This window comes from Solanum lycopersicum, chromosome 6 (assembly GCF_036512215.1).
Source record: "Solanum lycopersicum chromosome 6, SLM_r2.1".
Classification (NCBI taxonomy): Eukaryota; Viridiplantae; Streptophyta; class Magnoliopsida; order Solanales; family Solanaceae; genus Solanum; species Solanum lycopersicum.
The window spans coordinates 47,998,395-48,014,877 of record NC_090805.1 but is presented as its reverse complement, the minus strand read 5'-3'; the positions used below and the strand labels follow the sequence as shown (position 1 = coordinate 48,014,877).

Genomic DNA, 16,483 nt, shown 5'->3' with positions numbered 1-16,483 from the left:
AATTAGATATATATATAACATCTAATTTGTTAAATATTAAGTAAATCATATCATATTGTTATAATTATATCTAATGAATTAAACATTAAATAATAATAATAGTGTTAAGTGTATTTTCTCTTTATAAACTAAAAAAATTAATTAATATAAGTTTGGCACACCATTAACATTTATACCCAAAAACTTTTCTCATTATTATCATTTCATTAAAATCTAATTAACGGCTCTTTGCTTCAACTTCATTCTATTTATTTGTTTTTTGAAAAAAATTACTAATTGTGCAATTCTAATTATATTCGAAATTAGTTTAGAAAATCTATATATAACTATGTAGTTGGGAAATGAAAATGGTGATTTCACACCTCCAAAACTCAGCATCTATATATGTTTTTCTTTTCTTTTGTAGATATTTTAGACGTTTATGTGTATTTAATAAAATCTTAATTTCGAAATGATTTTTCTACTCAAAATGATTAAAGTATGATTTATGAGTCTTAAATAAGGGAAGATGAGAAGATTTTGGAACTGAATTACTTCTTTCACTGTATACAATAATTATCTTAAATAAGGAGAGAAAGAAATTCGATTTAATTGGATAGAGTAAACAACTTTAATGACTCAAAGAAAAAAAGATATAGAATAAAACTGGAAAGGAAGCTTAGTATTGAATAAATAATAAAAGACTCCTATGGTAAATCCCCCATGCCCCCCTCATTTTTATTCACAAATTCAATGAGATCTCTTTGTATCATTTTGTCAACCGTTACTAGAAGTACATATACCATTATCAGTATAAATTATATCTAATTTGCTATTTATTTCTGTCCTTTCCAGCTTTCTACTTGATCACTCAACTTTTAATCTAACTATATACGGTGGTCTCTGAGTTCATTCCAATTACACTGTGATAGTTTTTAAATCTTTTTCAATTTTCAAAGAATTTTATATCACATGTTGAAATTAAATTAAATCAATTACCAATAATGATGATGATATTATAGTTTTCTTTCTATTTAATTCCACGAGTTGATGAAAATATTTGGTAAGTTTTTATCTAATAGATTCATTGTTACTTTATCGTTCGTAGACGTTTATTTGCATACTAGCAATTCTCAGAGACTTCCTGAGGTTTATTTTTGTTTCCACCTAGGATTCCCAAGAAATTCTTCGATTTCTTCCGGAAACAGATGATTAATCATCTTCTTCTCACGTTCCGTGAATAGCCCCTCTCCAAGTAGTCAGTCTGTTCTCTCGTGGAGAAAGCCTTACTCTCGTTTCGTTCGAACGTAGCCTGCAGGAGTCAAGGGGTTGTAGGGGCGACTTCCAGAGATAATTATAACGAGGGGAGATGAAGAGCATTCTTCCTTCGCGAATACCGACTTCACCAACCCCCAACCCGGCTAAATGGTTTGCCTCATTAGTAGATCCACTAGAAAAATCTTCAGTTTTCCTCTTTCTAACCATCATTTCACCACCTTTCAAGCTTTGCAAATCAATTTCACATCTTGCTACTTCCACATCCTTCTCTTGTATGGTCATTGTTTTATCATCATTTTCAGTAGATTTCTTTTCTTCATTCTGATTATTCATATAAGGAATTTGATCATTTGAAACTTTGCGATGATTATATTCATCACCTTCAAAAAGTGGATCAAGATCATAAAAGATATCATCGTTCATATCGATCACTTTAAATTGGTTTTGATAGATTGAACATCAAGATCTGAGAAGAATATAAAGAAAAAAAAAGAGTAAGAAAAAAAAAGAACTTTTTTTCGATACAATCTAAGTAAATGAAAATTTTGTTTGATATATAAGTTAAATATATTGAATAGAGATGAGATTGAAAAGAAAAGGAGAGAAAAGATTTTGGGATTAACTATAAAAGTAAAAGAGTTGTTTGTAGAGTTTCTGAATAAAAGTAGACTTAAAAGAAATAAAATTCGATAAGCGAAGTTGGTGATGAAAGTAATATTTTTTTATGGAGTGAGAGAAACAAATAAAAACAAAAAAAGCGAGATTTTGTTTTATATAATCTAAAATTATATACAAAAAAAAAGAGTTAGAAAAGAGAAAACTTTTTCTAATACAATTTGAGTAAATGAAAAAGTTGTTTGATATATAAATGTGTTGAATAGAGATGAGATTGAGAAGAAAAGAAGAGAAAAGATTTCGAGACTAATTATAAAAATAAATGAGTTGTTTGTAGAGTTTCTAAATAATAGTAGACTGAAAAGAAAAAAAATTTGATACGAACGAAGTTGGTGATGAAAGTAATATTTTATATATGGAGCGAGAGCAACAATAAAAACAAAAAAAATGAGATTTTTTTTTACATTAATCTAAAAATGTGATAGAATTATTTTCGTGGTTATATATCAACTAATATTGCGCGTGTACCACTTTCTAGTGGGCATAAATATTTTTAAAAATTGCATCAATATATAATAAATATATTCACAAATCATTGACATCCAATATCTAAAGTGTAATCTTGAAGATTCTTAAGTAGTACTAAATTGATTTTAATTATAGTTTATGAGTTAAAATTTGATATGAATTTGTCAAATTTTAATAGTTTTTATATAGATATTATGTTTTCATTAAAAAAAATTAAGTTAATTAAATTCATAGAGTACAAACTTAATACAGTCATATCATCAATTAAACCCTTGTCCTACCACCACAATCAATATTACATTTCTAAACAAACTTCATTTGATATAACTCATCGCAATTATAATATATTTTTGTTAGAAAAGGAATTCAACATTTCTTTTATATTTTGTAAAATTGTATTGTTAAAATTGTACTTGAAATATAAAAAAATGATAAAATAATATTATGACATTTGAGTGATGAGTAATATAAATAAAGCAAAGAAAGTTAATATAATTTCATGAGTAAAATAACCAAAATATGATATTGTATTCATTTCTTTTTTTCTTAACATGGCTTGTTATCCTCCCTTCTTTCTTTTGGATGAAAACTCCATTAAAAAATTAAATTCAAGCAAAGAAAGTGAAATTGCATAGCCAATGAATATCACATCACTAACATGCCAAAGCTCATAAATACATTTTTTACTTTTATTGGGTTATGATGATTGTTATCAAAATTCAATACTTAATTAGTTTTATACACAAATAACTCACATGAATTTGCATATGAAAATTCAATAAATTTGACCTACTTTTAATAAAATATAATAATAATAACAGTAAAAAAAAAATACAGACAAAGAATTGTGCTAACAAAAAAATCATGTCAGAACGAAATGTCACTTACCCCGTTTGTATTGGTACAACTCAAAGTACAGTTCTATGTGATCGACACTGAAGCATCTCATCAATTGATTTTCCCTATAACAAAAAAAGTCATCTCATAAGCTATCGACACAAAATTACAAAAAAAAAAATTTCATCAGATATTAAACTCTTAAACATCAGTCAAACATCATAAACTATATTATAAGTAAGAAGTAAGAAACAAAACAAAAAAATAACTTAAAATAACATGCACAATGCAACATTCAAAAGAAAAATGTTTCAATGCTCTCTATCAAACTCATAAAAATAAAACACAAAATAAAACATAAAAAGCAACAAGAAATACATATATAAAATGAAAAGATAAGGATCACAGTGAGGAATGTAAAGAGACATCAGTTTCTTTAGAAGATTATTAATGAATAATTATCTTTTTAATAATATTTATTTCATGTAAAAATATATATTTTAAGTACAATATGATATGATTATTATTTAGTATTTTGTTAATTAAATATTTTTATTTAATATAAGGGTAAAATGGTAATTCAATATTGTACTTTGATGCTTTCCACTTATAATAATATATGATGATTGCCATTTTTTATGCATTTATTTATTGTACCATATAAATTTTGGTTTATATTGTTTTCTTTTTTCTACCATTAATATCTCACAAATGATTGTATTGTATTTCATAATTCAATTATATGTATACAAAAATTTCTTTGTCAAAATATCCAGATGGCAGAATTAATAACTTAGAATGAGCCAAAGAAGACGAATGGTACATATACATGTAATTATTATTTATAAATGTCAATTAAATATTTACACAATGACCATTTTTTATAAATACTTTTATTTTGTAGGTGTAGACTTGAAATTGATAGTGATCTACTAGTCATCCTAAGAAAGACATATGTTGATCGAATTTCTCTATAACAATTATAAAATACTACTCTCCTTTGACGACAAGTTCTCGATATGTATGCATCTGTAAAAAAAAGTGGAGGGTATTATTCCTTAAAAAGAAGGCGGAAACTTTCGCATTAAATATTTTTTAACTTTAATGTCGAATTTAAATAATGTGTTCTAATATATTAAAAAAGAGTTTTTAACAAGTTGAATACTTGGTATATTATAAGAATTGTATGATTGAAGTCGCTATATTATTAGTTTACAAATTCAATTGATAACAATATTTTTGTATGATGTGTCTTGATCATAATATTAGTTGAAATATGCTCACTGTTCATTGATTCGAGCTTGTATTATACACATCATACACTTAAAATTTTTAAAGTATTTATACTAATTAGCACGGTATACACGTGCAATGCATGTGTTCGAGAACTAGTATATTACTAAAAGCATGAACAAAAAAGTTGAAAGTTGAATTACGATTTTATCCCTTCTATAAATTAAATTGTTATAAAATATTTAAATATCTGATTGTATAAATTTAATTAAATGTTAATGACTTTTAGACTTTCAAAGATTAATTTCTAATTAAGTATCTAATCTATTAATATTTATCAGCTATAATCTATATGTATATAATAAATATAATTTTTTAAAGAAAAAATCTTTACCTAAATTTCTTTACTTTTCCTCTTCTAATTAATTTTTCCTTAACCCTCTCATGAATAATATGATTGACGTGGATAAAGTATTATCCTTTATGATAAATAACGAAATTTAATAATTTAAAGGGTGCAAATTTACAAAATGGAGACGCACATTGATAATGTCTTCTTGATTATTATTAAAGAATGACTCTAGCTTCACAAATTTAAATTCATTAATGTTTAATTACATAATAAGAACTTTAGTTGTTCTTTCTACATAATGTGCTAACTTTAATTTCTTTTTCATATTCTTCATTTATTTATTATTATTTTCTAATTACTTATTTAATTTTTATACTCTTTATATTCATAACTCTCATCTTTTCATATTCAGAACCTCCAAATATTTAAACTAAAACTTTAAGATATCTTTTGATATTCCTATTTTATTTATATAAATTCAACTTCTTTACGTCATGAAACCCCTACTAAGATTATTAGGCTATTATTTTTATTTTAAAGTAAAAGTAGATGATGAAGACTCTTGAATTTCGATACGATATGAAAGGAGTCGATAAGAACTCAGAAAGTTATGTACTAATTTTGTACTTATTTTTTTCACCCATATATACATCAATCTTATAAGAATAATGTCTATATTGTATATTTTTCTTAAATATTCTGTTTCTTTTTGTCTTTTTTTCTCTCTGTTAGACTTCTTAATTTAGTTTTCTATGAATGTTTTATTGCCGTAAGTCTTTATTCTTATTTTTTAATTGTTACATTTTATTATTCATTACAATTTACATATATATTTCCATGAGATTTTAGTCATTCTAACATATCTATAAAAATTCACATGAAACACACGTGCGAAGCACGTCCTCAAACTAGTATATATATATATATATATGAACAGAGATAGCTTTGGTTGTTCATCTGTTTCATAGTATTCAAAAATTGTTGGGTGCTAATGAAAGAGCATGCATAAAATTTTTAGATACGTCAGCCAAATATAATTTAAAGAGACACCTACAATTACTTCTCTAGCAGTAAGAACCCTTCATAATCATAAATTTATAGCATTTAATACCAATAATTGAAAGGGAAGCTCTTAATACAATTTTCTACCTTCTGCTCTTTCTTCAAGTTTCAGTAATGAATAATAACACTCTAGCTTTTCAAGTAGGTGTCTACTCCCTTGTGTTCCTAAAGAACTGCTTGCCCCATAACTAACTTCTGCAAAAGATTTCATAGTTCCTTTTGTACCTCATCTTCTGTTGACTAGTATTCTGAAACCAGCTCTTAACATGATGAAACTCTATCCAAAAACTGAATGTCATACACACTACAGTATCACTGCTGTCTTTCAATTCAATTTTACTGCCTGAGTAGTGAGACCAAATCCAAAGGGAAAGAGGGGATTGTAGTTGCGATCGCCGACATTCATAGGAAGCTGGTCCACTGACTTGAACCAAGTCCTAGCAAGTTTGCCAGTGAAACCATAGTCACCAAATAAAACATCTGCAACACCTTGGCCTTCAGTCCCCGGAAGCCAAGCAGCGACAAGTCCATCTATCTTTTCAACATAAGGCTCTAGCACGACTGGACGACCAGAGACGACTACTACAACACATTTCACAGCCCCACAGACATTGTTAATAGTGCTAGGACCAGGTTCTGTTATTGTAAGATTTGAGCTGTCGCCCATCATCTCTGCATATGGGACTTCACCTACTACAACGATGGCGTAGTCGAATTTGTTTGACTCCACAAAGTTTGCATCAGGATTCTGCTGGTACACTACTTGTGTATAAGGATCCACAGTTTTCTTGATAGCACTTAAAATAGTGGTTCCTGTCGTATATAAAATTCCATCAATTTCTCTCAATGATGATACAAGAGTTTTAAGCCCTTACCAAAAGAGTCACTTGTGGTAAAGTGGAAGCTATAGAACATGAGAAGACATACCAACTGTTAAATCATTGCCTGCGACACCCTGCCATTCTATTGTCCAGCCTCCGCATTGGTAACCCAAATTGTCTGCATGAGTTCCAGCTACAAGTATTTTTGGCGCTTTCTTTGGAAGGGGAAGTAATGGCTGACTAGTACTCTTGCCATTCTTCAACAGGACAAGTGATTTCCTTACTGCTTCCCTTGCCAACTCTCGATGCTCCTACAGAGGCAGTGAATCATGTTAAGATCACACATAAAACACTTACATCCCAAGAGTTGAAACAGTTTCTGAATATCAAAGTTACCTGGCTACCGAGTTGGTTTACCAAGCTAAGGTCAGCCAGTGGATTCTCAAAGAGACCCATGGTAAACTTAACTCTCAATATCCGCTTCACAGCATCATCAATTCTGCTCATGGGAATGATATTATCTTTCACTAGTAGAGTCAGAGCATCAATGAACTCTTTGTAGTTCTCTGGAACCATAATCTACAGCATAGACGAAACATATCATATAGAGTAGCTAAAACTATCGTTTTGATAAAAAAGATTCGATCAAACATAAAAAACCAACCATGTCAATTCCTGCTGAAACTCCAGCTTGAACTGAATATGTGTAGTTAGCATGAGGTGGGCTTGTAATCCGGTCAATGCCTTGCCAATCAGAAATGACAAAACCCTGAAAAATACACAAGGTCAAAAGTGGTGTTTATACATGGATATATATCCCTACTTGACCTTAACTTACAGATTCTGACTGAGCTGACTGAGCTAACCATTCTTACCCGAAATTTGAGCCTGTCCTTTAGGAAGCCAGTGACAAGATCTCGGTTAGCATGCATCTTTTCACCATTCCAGCTTGAGTAAGATACCATCACCGTTGAAACACCCTTTATGATGGAATTATAATATGCAGGCATGTGGATGCCAAATAAACCATTTGAGTTAATTACAGTGTTATTTTCATCGATTCCCTTCACTGTGCCTCCATCTCCTACAAAATGCTTGGCGCAGGCTGCTACCTTTAACCTTAACCAGTTGAAAGTTCAATCAAACGAATGTTCCACAACAAAGGACGACAAAATAGAAACTTCAGGGTTGATGGTTAGAAGCTATTCAGAATCGTAATAATCAAAATGTCTAGAAATATTCTTGCACCAAAAACATTACCTTATTTAACATTTTCTTAAACAATACTTTAATGGTTCAATTATATTTGACTCAAAGATCAACAATAAACACACTTGCTGAAGGTCATTGTCAAGATAAATACTATGCTGGACCACTTATATATTATAACCAACAAGTATTTGTTAATAGTATTGATTCTTAGATCATCAAATCCAAACTTTCCCCAGTATGGCAGAGAGCTTCCGTGTGAAGTAAATAAATGACATTGATACTAATAAAGATCACTACATCCCACCAGTCATGTCGCCTTCTCATTAAAAAAATTTGCTTCTGAAGGAGTTAGTAAGATAATCATCTTTTTTCTTCTTCATTTTAATGAAGTAATCTTCATTCTTATTCCTAAACACATGTCTGGTGTAAATCATTTAAAACAGGGAAGTAGATGTGAAAAATGATTGAGATTCATACTTTCCTTCAACAAAGGGAACACCCTTGCGAGAATTAGCTGGCAGATCTCCTTGTAAACCAGGAATTATCTCTGTCATGGTTCGCACAATATTGTGATCTTCGCTGTAGCTTTCATAACAACGCCCCCACCTAGGGTCTCTGCACACCTACCATAACAAAATTATTCAGATAACAAAGAAACAAAAATGCAACTAGTCGAAAAGTTCATTCATATCATATCATATCAACTTACTGCAATGCAGGGAGCAAAAGCATATGGGATTCCTGTGGCTCTAACTTCAAGTGCAGTTGCAGCCCCAATACGCTTCACAAGATCAGGGTCCCTGCAATAAAGTGACAAATTTCTAACTCAAATAGGTGAAAGACAAGCATTTGGAGATTCACAGAGCATTATTAGAAGTTGAAAATACATTACAAGATCATTTTCTTTTTGGAACATAATTGACCTCAATGCTGATGATCATTTCTTGATCCTAAGGTATCATTTCTTTATTAATCACATTAAATAGAGAAGCTCTCACCACATTTTAAAAGAAACCATATTAGTACGTTCTGATAATTAGAAGAAAAATCAGAAGCATAGTTCTTATAATTCATATACTTGCCTGGTGACACCAAGTCCAATATTGTGAGGAAAAATAGTAGCATTATAGACATTGTTGTGTCCGTGAACTGCATCAATCCCATAAATCATTGGAATACCAAGGCGGGTTGAAAGAGCACCCTTTTGAATCTCGTTTACCATATTGATCCAATCCTCAGCAGAGGCCTTAGGTGCAGGAACACTCCCTCCACCACTCAATACACTCCCTGCCAGAATTTTCTTTTATAAAAATGAAATCCAATATAAACTACAGTAGAAAACAGATCAACCCCTTTTCCTTGTTTCCTTTATATGCATATGTTATTAACAAAAAAACCCCGTTTTAACGATAAAGCCCCCTGATTTAGAATCCATTTTCTGTAAGCTGTATGAGATACGATGTGCAGTCAAATATACACATAAAATGTGATTTTTCTAACACCAAATGAGCAAAGTTCTAGAATCTCTGGTGTAAATGAGCAAGCATTCAAGAATGGTCATGTCAATATAGAGATAAATGAACTCCAATATACAGGATAACAAAGAATAAAGAAAGAAGGCCACACCCTTCCCATTTTCTCTTTGAATACCTTTTTTTTTCTTTCAAAAAGATAAAATCTTTTGATATTAACACAGGCTATTCTCAGTACTCTAAGTATATAGCTCTCTCAAGAGTTTTGGGAATGGCCACACGCCAAGGTAGTGTTACATAGGCGTCATACCCTGAAACAAGCATTAGTTACTGAATCCAAGGCTCGTGCATTCAGATTTCATGCACGGGCCACTTCCCAAGAGATATGACGTAAACAGCCTACCCAGAGGCAAACATCATACTAGATTCACAGTTCGAATCCATGGAGTAGGTCACATAGAAGCTAGTGGCAAAGAGTGTCAAAACATAATAAGTTAACAGACATAAGGGAGTCGACATAAGCATATATGCATGAAATTAAAATTTTAGCCTAGCTAAACAGAGTAATTTTCCAGCATAGGGTATCACATACACAAATAACTTCATCGTTATTCCAAGACTATGCTCTATATACACATAAAGAATGAATTTTTAATAACATACCAATGAAATATTGCTTCATAACATCAGGTAATGCAACTTTCCTCTCAATCTGAGTCATCTGACCAATCTTTTCCTCAAGAGACATCCTTTTCATCAAGTCCTTAATTCTTGTAACCATTGGCTGTTTTGGGTCCTTGTATTTTAGGTACTCTGCTTCTGCAATCACTGCCCATAAGCAGAACAACACAAAACCCTTCATGGGTATTGAAAATCTCCCCATTGTTTTTGTGCCTTCTGCTTAGCCAATCTGGTAAAACTCACACACACACACAAAAGAAAAATTAAAAAAATAGCAGTACACATGAAGAGCAGCACAAAAAATGTGAACAAACAAGAAACAATTTTATTTAGAAGTATGAAACAGGTATTAACAAGAAATGTATAACTTACTTGTTGAGCTTCTTCTACTTTAAAACAGGCAATTTTGTTGAGAATAAGTAGGCGATGAGTCTATATATATGCACACATACATGCACATTGAGTGGGGTAATGGTGGGTAGGGTGTGAATTAAGGAATCAGTAGACGTTTGGTCATGCTATATTGTGAAAATCTAGTTTATATTTTCGAAATGAAAAATAATATTTTGATATTGTGAAAATCTAGATTATATTTTCAAAATGAAAAATAATATTTTGATTTTTTTAAAAAAAGTTGGTTATTTATAGTAGAAAAAGTGAAAATATTTATTGGTTGCTTTTAAATTTTTTTCTGAAAAAAATATAGAAAAAGTGAAAACAGAAATTTTTTATTTTATTTTTTAATGATCGTACATGTTTTTTGAAGCTCAACTTCAGGAGTAAATCGAGAGTTTATCAATCTCTCTACTTTCATAAGATAGTGATTAAATTACGTATATTTTGCTCTCTGAAATCCCACTTAATGTGATTTTAATTAATATGTTCTTTGTTATAGTAACTTTAGAAAGAAGTCGAGCAATTCCATAACTAAACGCCCTTATCAATATTTGTCACAACAAGTTTGAATTTATTCATGTATTTAAAGGGTATTAAGTTTTTGTCATTTGAAAATAAAGATAAAATTTAGCTTATTTTAGTTATAACAAGATATATTTAACTCTATCTATTAATAATTAGAAAATCTATTATATTTGACGGGAACATAAATTATTCTAATTATTAATTACTTTTTCCATTTAAAAAAAGTTTATCTAAAAGAGCAATTGGAATAGAAATTTGTTTGTGTGACTTTTCGGCTAACGTTTTTCGAAGTTAACATTTTCTGTCGCGAAATTTCATTGGGATCCTTTTATTGGAACGTGGTAGGTGGCTGCCATTTTTAGAATAATCAATCACATGACAGAAATATTGCAAATAAGTCCTTTAAAGTTTTGAAAAGAGCAATACAGCTCCTAAGATTTAGAAAAAATTGACAAACAAGTCGAATTTATGTCATTTATTCTTTGAGAAAAACTTATTTTATGCTGTCCTTGTGAGTATTGAGTATAAGGTAAGGAGAAAGCAAAAGAATGAATTAGATAATATTTGGATGGATCAAATTTGAGATAATAAAGAATATAGATTAATAAATATAATCAAATGACTTAAACGTTAGGGTTATTTAAAATTGATGGATTTGATTTTACAGTGGGTTAGTAACTAATTCAAATTGTAACGCTAATATTTGATCAAAAGAATGCTTTTAGATAGGATAACTATCATTTTGTTCTTGATCATTTTTAATCTTATCTAGAATGAGTATTTATTTATTTTTGGCGATGTAGAAAAACGAAAAAAATATAAGTGAAGGAATTATTATGTGAAAAATTGAATCCTCGCCAATAAAATAAAATTTTAGATAATCACCCATTGAACTATTAAAATTCTCAATGGATATTAATTACGTAATCAGAATATTTGTTATTGAAGTGTGAGATTACACAATTTGGAACTTGAAATGCTAATAATATCAATATATTGAATGCTCCAATTTTGGCTCTATTGATAGTGAAGCAAACTCTTCTTCTTACCACCCCTAAGAGCTTACCATTTGCTTACTCGCTCCTTGATAACTCGAACTCACAATCTTAAAATTAAAGGTGAAGGATGCTTATTATAATTAGCGAGATGAAACTAAAAGAATTATTGAATTGGTATCTATATTATATAAGATGCAATTACAATAAAAATTATCAAAAACAATTTTAATTTATTTAATATCAAACATTATTTGATCGTAAATATCTAGTCCTTCCAAAACTGAAGCTATCAGAACCTATTTGTATAATTCACCTTCCCAGTTTACTCCATCCTGAGCTTACATTATACTTAGCTATTAGATCTCTTGTACTCTTTTAGTATATAGAAGGATGTTCGTTTCTCTGGTAAGGTCTACGTATATTCTACACGATCATTTGTGAGATTTCGCTGAGTATGTTGTTGTGGTAACTTACTAAACAATCAGGTACTAAGATTCAAATAGCCATCTGAATTTGAGTTCAAGTTGTTCTTTTATCACCTTGGTTGAAGCCACATGTATATATGTGTCATACAAACTAAGGTCTTGAAAAAATCAGTTGCATTACTCAAAATACAGCAAGGTGAACATTAGCAGTAACAACTCATTATAATTATAATCAATAGCAATTAGTAGTAATACATTACTACAACAAAAACATACCCAGTCTAGTCACACAGAGTTCTGTGGGATTATAATATAATAATAACACTACGACGACAACAATAACAATAACATACCTAGTGTATCTTCTAAGTTCTAATTCATTTTCAGTGGCTGAGTTGTGAGTCCAAATCCAAAGGGAAAGAGGGGATCATAGTGTGGATCGCCGACATTCATAGGAAGCTGGTCCACTGACTTGAACCAAGTCCTAGCAAGTTTACCAGTGAAACCATAGTTACCAAATAAAACATCTGCAACACCTTGGCCTTCAGTCCCCGGAAGCCAAGCAGCGACAAGTCCATCTATTTTATCAACATAAGGCTCTAGCACGACTGGACGACCAGAGATGATGACTACAACACATGTCACAGCCCCACAGACATTGTTAATAGTACTAGAACCAGGTTCTGGTATTGTAAGATTTGAGCTGTCACCAAGCATCTCTGCATATGGGACTTCACCTACTACAACAATGGCGTAGTCGAATTTGTTTGACTTCACAAAGTTTGCATCAGGATTCAGCTGGTACACTACTTGTGTAGACGGATTTACAGTTTTCTTGATAGCACTTAAAATAGTGGTTCCTGTAAAGCAATTGTCATATTATCATTAATCGCCCACGAAAAGTGGAATTAGAAGCTATCTATGTAGGTTGTTACTCCTAATACGAAATAACAGATTCCTTACCAACTATGAAATTATTGCCTGAGACGCCCTGCCATTGATTGGTCCAGCCTCCGCATTGGTAACCCAAATTGTCAGCATGAGTTCCAGCTACAAGTATCTTTGGTGCTTTCTTAGGAAGGGGAAGTAATGGCTGACTAGTGATCTTGCCATTTTTCAAAAGGACAAGCGATTTCCTTACTGCTTCCCTTGCCAACTCTCGATGCTCCTGCAGAGTGGCGGTGAAGCATGATAGGTCACAATTTTTCACATGTAAAAGACCTACTTAGATCACAAGCATTGAAACAGTTTTGAATATCAAACGTTACCTGGCTACCGAGTTGGTTTACCAAGCTTAGGTCAGCCAGTGGGTCTTCAAAGAGATCCAGGATAAACTTAACTCTCAATATCCGCTCTACAGCATCATCAATTCTGCTCATGGGAATGATATTATCTTTCACTAGTAGAGTCAGATTCCCAATAAATTCTGCGTAGTTATTTGGAATCATAACCTGCTTCACAGACAAAACAATCATATAGACTATCATTTTGCTAAAAATGACTCGAGATCAAACAAAACAAACCATGTCAATTCCTGCTAAAATTCCAGCCTGAACTGAGTAAGTGTAATTAGCATCAGGTGGGCTGGTGATCCGATCAAGGCCTTCCGAATCAGAAATGATGAAACCCTGAAAAAGATGCAAGGCCAAAAGATGGATATATCACTACTTGACCTTAACTTACTGATTTTGAATGAGTGTAGCTAATCATTCTTACCCTGAATTTGAGATTGTCCTTTAGGAAGTGAGTGACAAGATCTCGGTTAGTATGCATCTTTTCCCCGTTCAAGCTTGAGTAAGAAATCATCACAGTTGAAACACCCTTTATGATTGAATCATAATATGCAGGCATGTGAATGCTATATAAACTAGTCCTGTTAATTACAGTGTTATTTTCATCGATTCCCCTCTCCGTGCCTCCATCTGCAACATAATGCTTGGCACAGGCTGCTACCTTTGACCTTAAACAGTTGAAAGTGCAATCAAACGAATGTTCCACGACAAACATCATCAGGAAAAATCGATAAAGATTCATACTTTCCGGCAACAAAGGGAACACCCTTGCTAGAATTAGCTGGCACATCTCCTTGTAAACCAGGAATTATCTCTGTCATGGTTCGCACAACATTGATATCTTCGCTGTAGCTTTCATAACAACGGCCCCATCTAGGATCTCTGCATACCTACCATAGCACAGTTATTCAGTTAACAAAGAAAATTAAATGCAACTTAACCAAGAAGTTCATTAATATCATATCAACTTACTGCAATGCAGGGAGCAAAAGCATATGGGATTCCTGTTGCTCTAACTTCGAGTGCAGTTGCAGCACCAATCCGTTTCAGAAGATCAGGGTCCCTACATACATTAAAGTGACAAATTTTAACAGGATCATTTGAAATGATGAACCAAAATCAGGAACATAGTTGTTATAATTTATATACTTGCCTGGTGACACCAAGTCCAATATTATGAGGAAAGATAGTAGCATTATAGACATTGTTGTGTCCGTGAATTGCATCAATCCCATAAATCATTGGAATACCAAGGCGAGTCGAAAGAGCAGCTTTCTGAATGTCGTTTACCATATTGATCCAATCCTCAGCAGCAGCATTAAGTCCAGGAGTATCCCCTGGAACACTCAACACACTCCCTGCCCAGAAGAAGTTAATTTCTAATATACACTACAGCAGCTATACACAATGTAATACCACAAGCGAGTATGAGGAGGTTACTCTGTACGCAAACCTTACTCCTACTTTTCATGGGGCTGTTTCCGGCAGCACTATAAACACATAAAGAATGAATTTTTAAAAACATACCAATGAAATATTGCTTCATAACATCAGTTGAGGCAAATCTCCTCTCAATCTGACTCATCTGACCAATCTTCTCCTCAAGAGTCATCCTTTTCATCAAGTCCTTAATTCTTGTAGACATTGACTGTTTTGGGTCCTTGTATTTTAGGTACTCTGCTTCTGCACTCACTACCCATAGACAGAACAACACAAAAACCTTCGTGGGTATTGAAAATCTTCCCATTATTTTTGTCTCTTCTGCTTGGACAGACTGGTAAACCTCACAAATAGCACAAAAGATCAGTGCAAAAAAAAAAAAGTGTACAAACAAGAAACAAGTTTTTTAACAAGTATGAAAAAAGAGAAAAGGTATAAACAAGAAATGAATAACTTACTTGTTGAACCTCTTCTACTTTGAAACATACAATTTTATTGAGAATAAGTAGGTGAGTATATATATACACTACTTTACACTGTACACACACCATGCACATTGAGTGATAGGGTACTTGGTAGAGGCTGGGTTTTGATTTTAATATTTATACATATTCAGTAAATTTCTTAACAAATGCATTATTTGAACAAAAGCTAATGGATTCGGTGTATCTGTATTGAGGCTTCTAGCTCCGCCTTTGCATCATTTTTGGATGGTTGATACGTAATGTGTTGTATACTTGTATTATATTGTTAGTTTAAATGTAATGTTTGTTTTGATTGTTACTTAAATTCGCACTTAGTTGCGACATCCATTGACGTGAACTCACATTTAGGCCAGCCGAGAGCTCGGGGCGAACAGGAGGCCAGCTTCCACCTCGCGCGACATTGTATGATGAAAAGATCAATTTTATGTAAGGACCAATTTGATGGTTACCTTAATATTTTCTTCTCATTTTGTGTTTATTTACCCAACTTTTTCATAGTAGCTCTATCTCATACCCTACTTATTATAGATTTATTATTTAAATTATAAATATGTAACATTACGTAACAATACAGTACAATACGATATGACAACATCCATCCAAACGAAATCAGTGGGGTAATAAGGTAAGGTGTGATTAGGGGCTTAGTAGGCATTTGACATGCTTCATTGTGAAAATTTTAAATTACATTAAGAAAAATGTTTTCGAAACTTTTTAAGTGAATTGTCAAAACTTTTTGTTTTTAGTTCAATTTGACTGTGTTTGGGTCTTGTACTTAAAAGTACTCTGCCTCTGCAATCACTGACCATAGGCAGAACAACACAAAAACCTCATGGGCATTGAAAATTTCCC

The 16,483-nt window shown here is 31.8% G+C and overlaps 3 protein-coding genes across 6 annotated transcripts in view; 1 reads left to right on the top strand and 2 right to left on the bottom strand.

Annotated features, from left to right (window-relative positions):
• The window catches only part of EIL4 (protein ETHYLENE-INSENSITIVE 3-like 4), a 54,344-nt gene that overhangs the window by 17,332 nt on the left and 20,529 nt on the right, over nucleotides 1–16,483 (top strand). The gene's annotated exons all lie outside the window — the stretch shown is intronic.
• LOC101266643 (uncharacterized) lies at nucleotides 5,879–10,580 on the bottom strand. Of its 2 annotated transcripts, XM_004241323.5 has the most exons (10): nucleotides 10,443–10,580; nucleotides 10,053–10,299; nucleotides 9,000–9,204; nucleotides 8,627–8,717; nucleotides 8,395–8,540; nucleotides 7,581–7,824; nucleotides 7,370–7,474; nucleotides 7,102–7,284; nucleotides 6,812–7,016; nucleotides 5,879–6,697 (listed from the first exon to the last, which is right to left on the bottom strand). In XM_004241323.5, exons 2-10 carry the CDS (start codon nucleotides 10,270–10,272, stop codon nucleotides 6,210–6,212), a joined length of 1,887 nt encoding a protein of 628 aa, XP_004241371.1. In that variant the 5' UTR covers nucleotides 10,273–10,299; nucleotides 10,443–10,580; the 3' UTR covers nucleotides 5,879–6,209. The 2 variants fall into 2 exon arrangements, with proteins under 2 accessions (XP_004241371.1, XP_069155542.1); XM_069299441.1 differs by lacking the exons at nucleotides 9,000–9,204; nucleotides 10,053–10,299; nucleotides 10,443–10,580 and adding an exon at nucleotides 8,810–8,873.
• Nucleotides 12,618–15,758, bottom strand: LOC101265834 (uncharacterized). 3 transcript variants are annotated; one of them, XM_019214223.3, is made up of 10 exons: nucleotides 15,605–15,758; nucleotides 15,234–15,480; nucleotides 14,860–15,064; nucleotides 14,679–14,769; nucleotides 14,451–14,596; nucleotides 14,131–14,374; nucleotides 13,938–14,042; nucleotides 13,683–13,868; nucleotides 13,378–13,582; nucleotides 12,618–13,274 (listed from the first exon to the last, which is right to left on the bottom strand). In XM_019214223.3, the coding sequence occupies exons 1-10, from the start codon at nucleotides 15,701–15,703 to the stop codon at nucleotides 12,787–12,789; spliced, it is 2,016 nt and encodes a 671-aa protein (XP_019069768.1). In that variant the 5' UTR covers nucleotides 15,704–15,758; the 3' UTR covers nucleotides 12,618–12,786. The 3 variants fall into 3 exon arrangements, with proteins under 3 accessions (XP_019069768.1, XP_019069766.1, XP_019069767.1); XM_019214221.3 differs by having other exon boundaries at nucleotides 15,234–15,489; nucleotides 15,605–15,741; XM_019214222.3 differs by having other exon boundaries at nucleotides 13,683–13,865; nucleotides 15,234–15,489; nucleotides 15,605–15,739.

Coding starts and splice junctions, on each gene's coding strand:
- LOC101265834 (XM_019214221.3), bottom strand. CDS start 15,703: ATGTGCATGGTGTGTGTACAGTGTAAAGTAGTGTATATATATACTCAC. Junction 15,490..15,604: donor AAGTAGAAGAGGTTCAACAA/GTAAGTTATTCA, acceptor GCTATTTGTGAG/GTTTACCAGTCTGTCCAAGC. Junction 13,275..13,377: donor AGGCAATAATTTCATAGTTG/GTAAGGAATCTG, acceptor ATTGCTTTACAG/GAACCACTATTTTAAGTGCT.
- LOC101266643 (XM_004241323.5), bottom strand. CDS start 10,272: ATGGGGAGATTTTCAATACCCATGAAGGGTTTTGTGTTGTTCTGCTTA. Junction 9,205..10,052: donor TATGAAGCAATATTTCATTG/GTATGTTATTAA, acceptor AAATTCTGGCAG/GGAGTGTATTGAGTGGTGGA. Junction 7,475..7,580: donor AGGACAGGCTCAAATTTCGG/GTAAGAATGGTT, acceptor TGTATTTTTCAG/GGTTTTGTCATTTCTGATTG.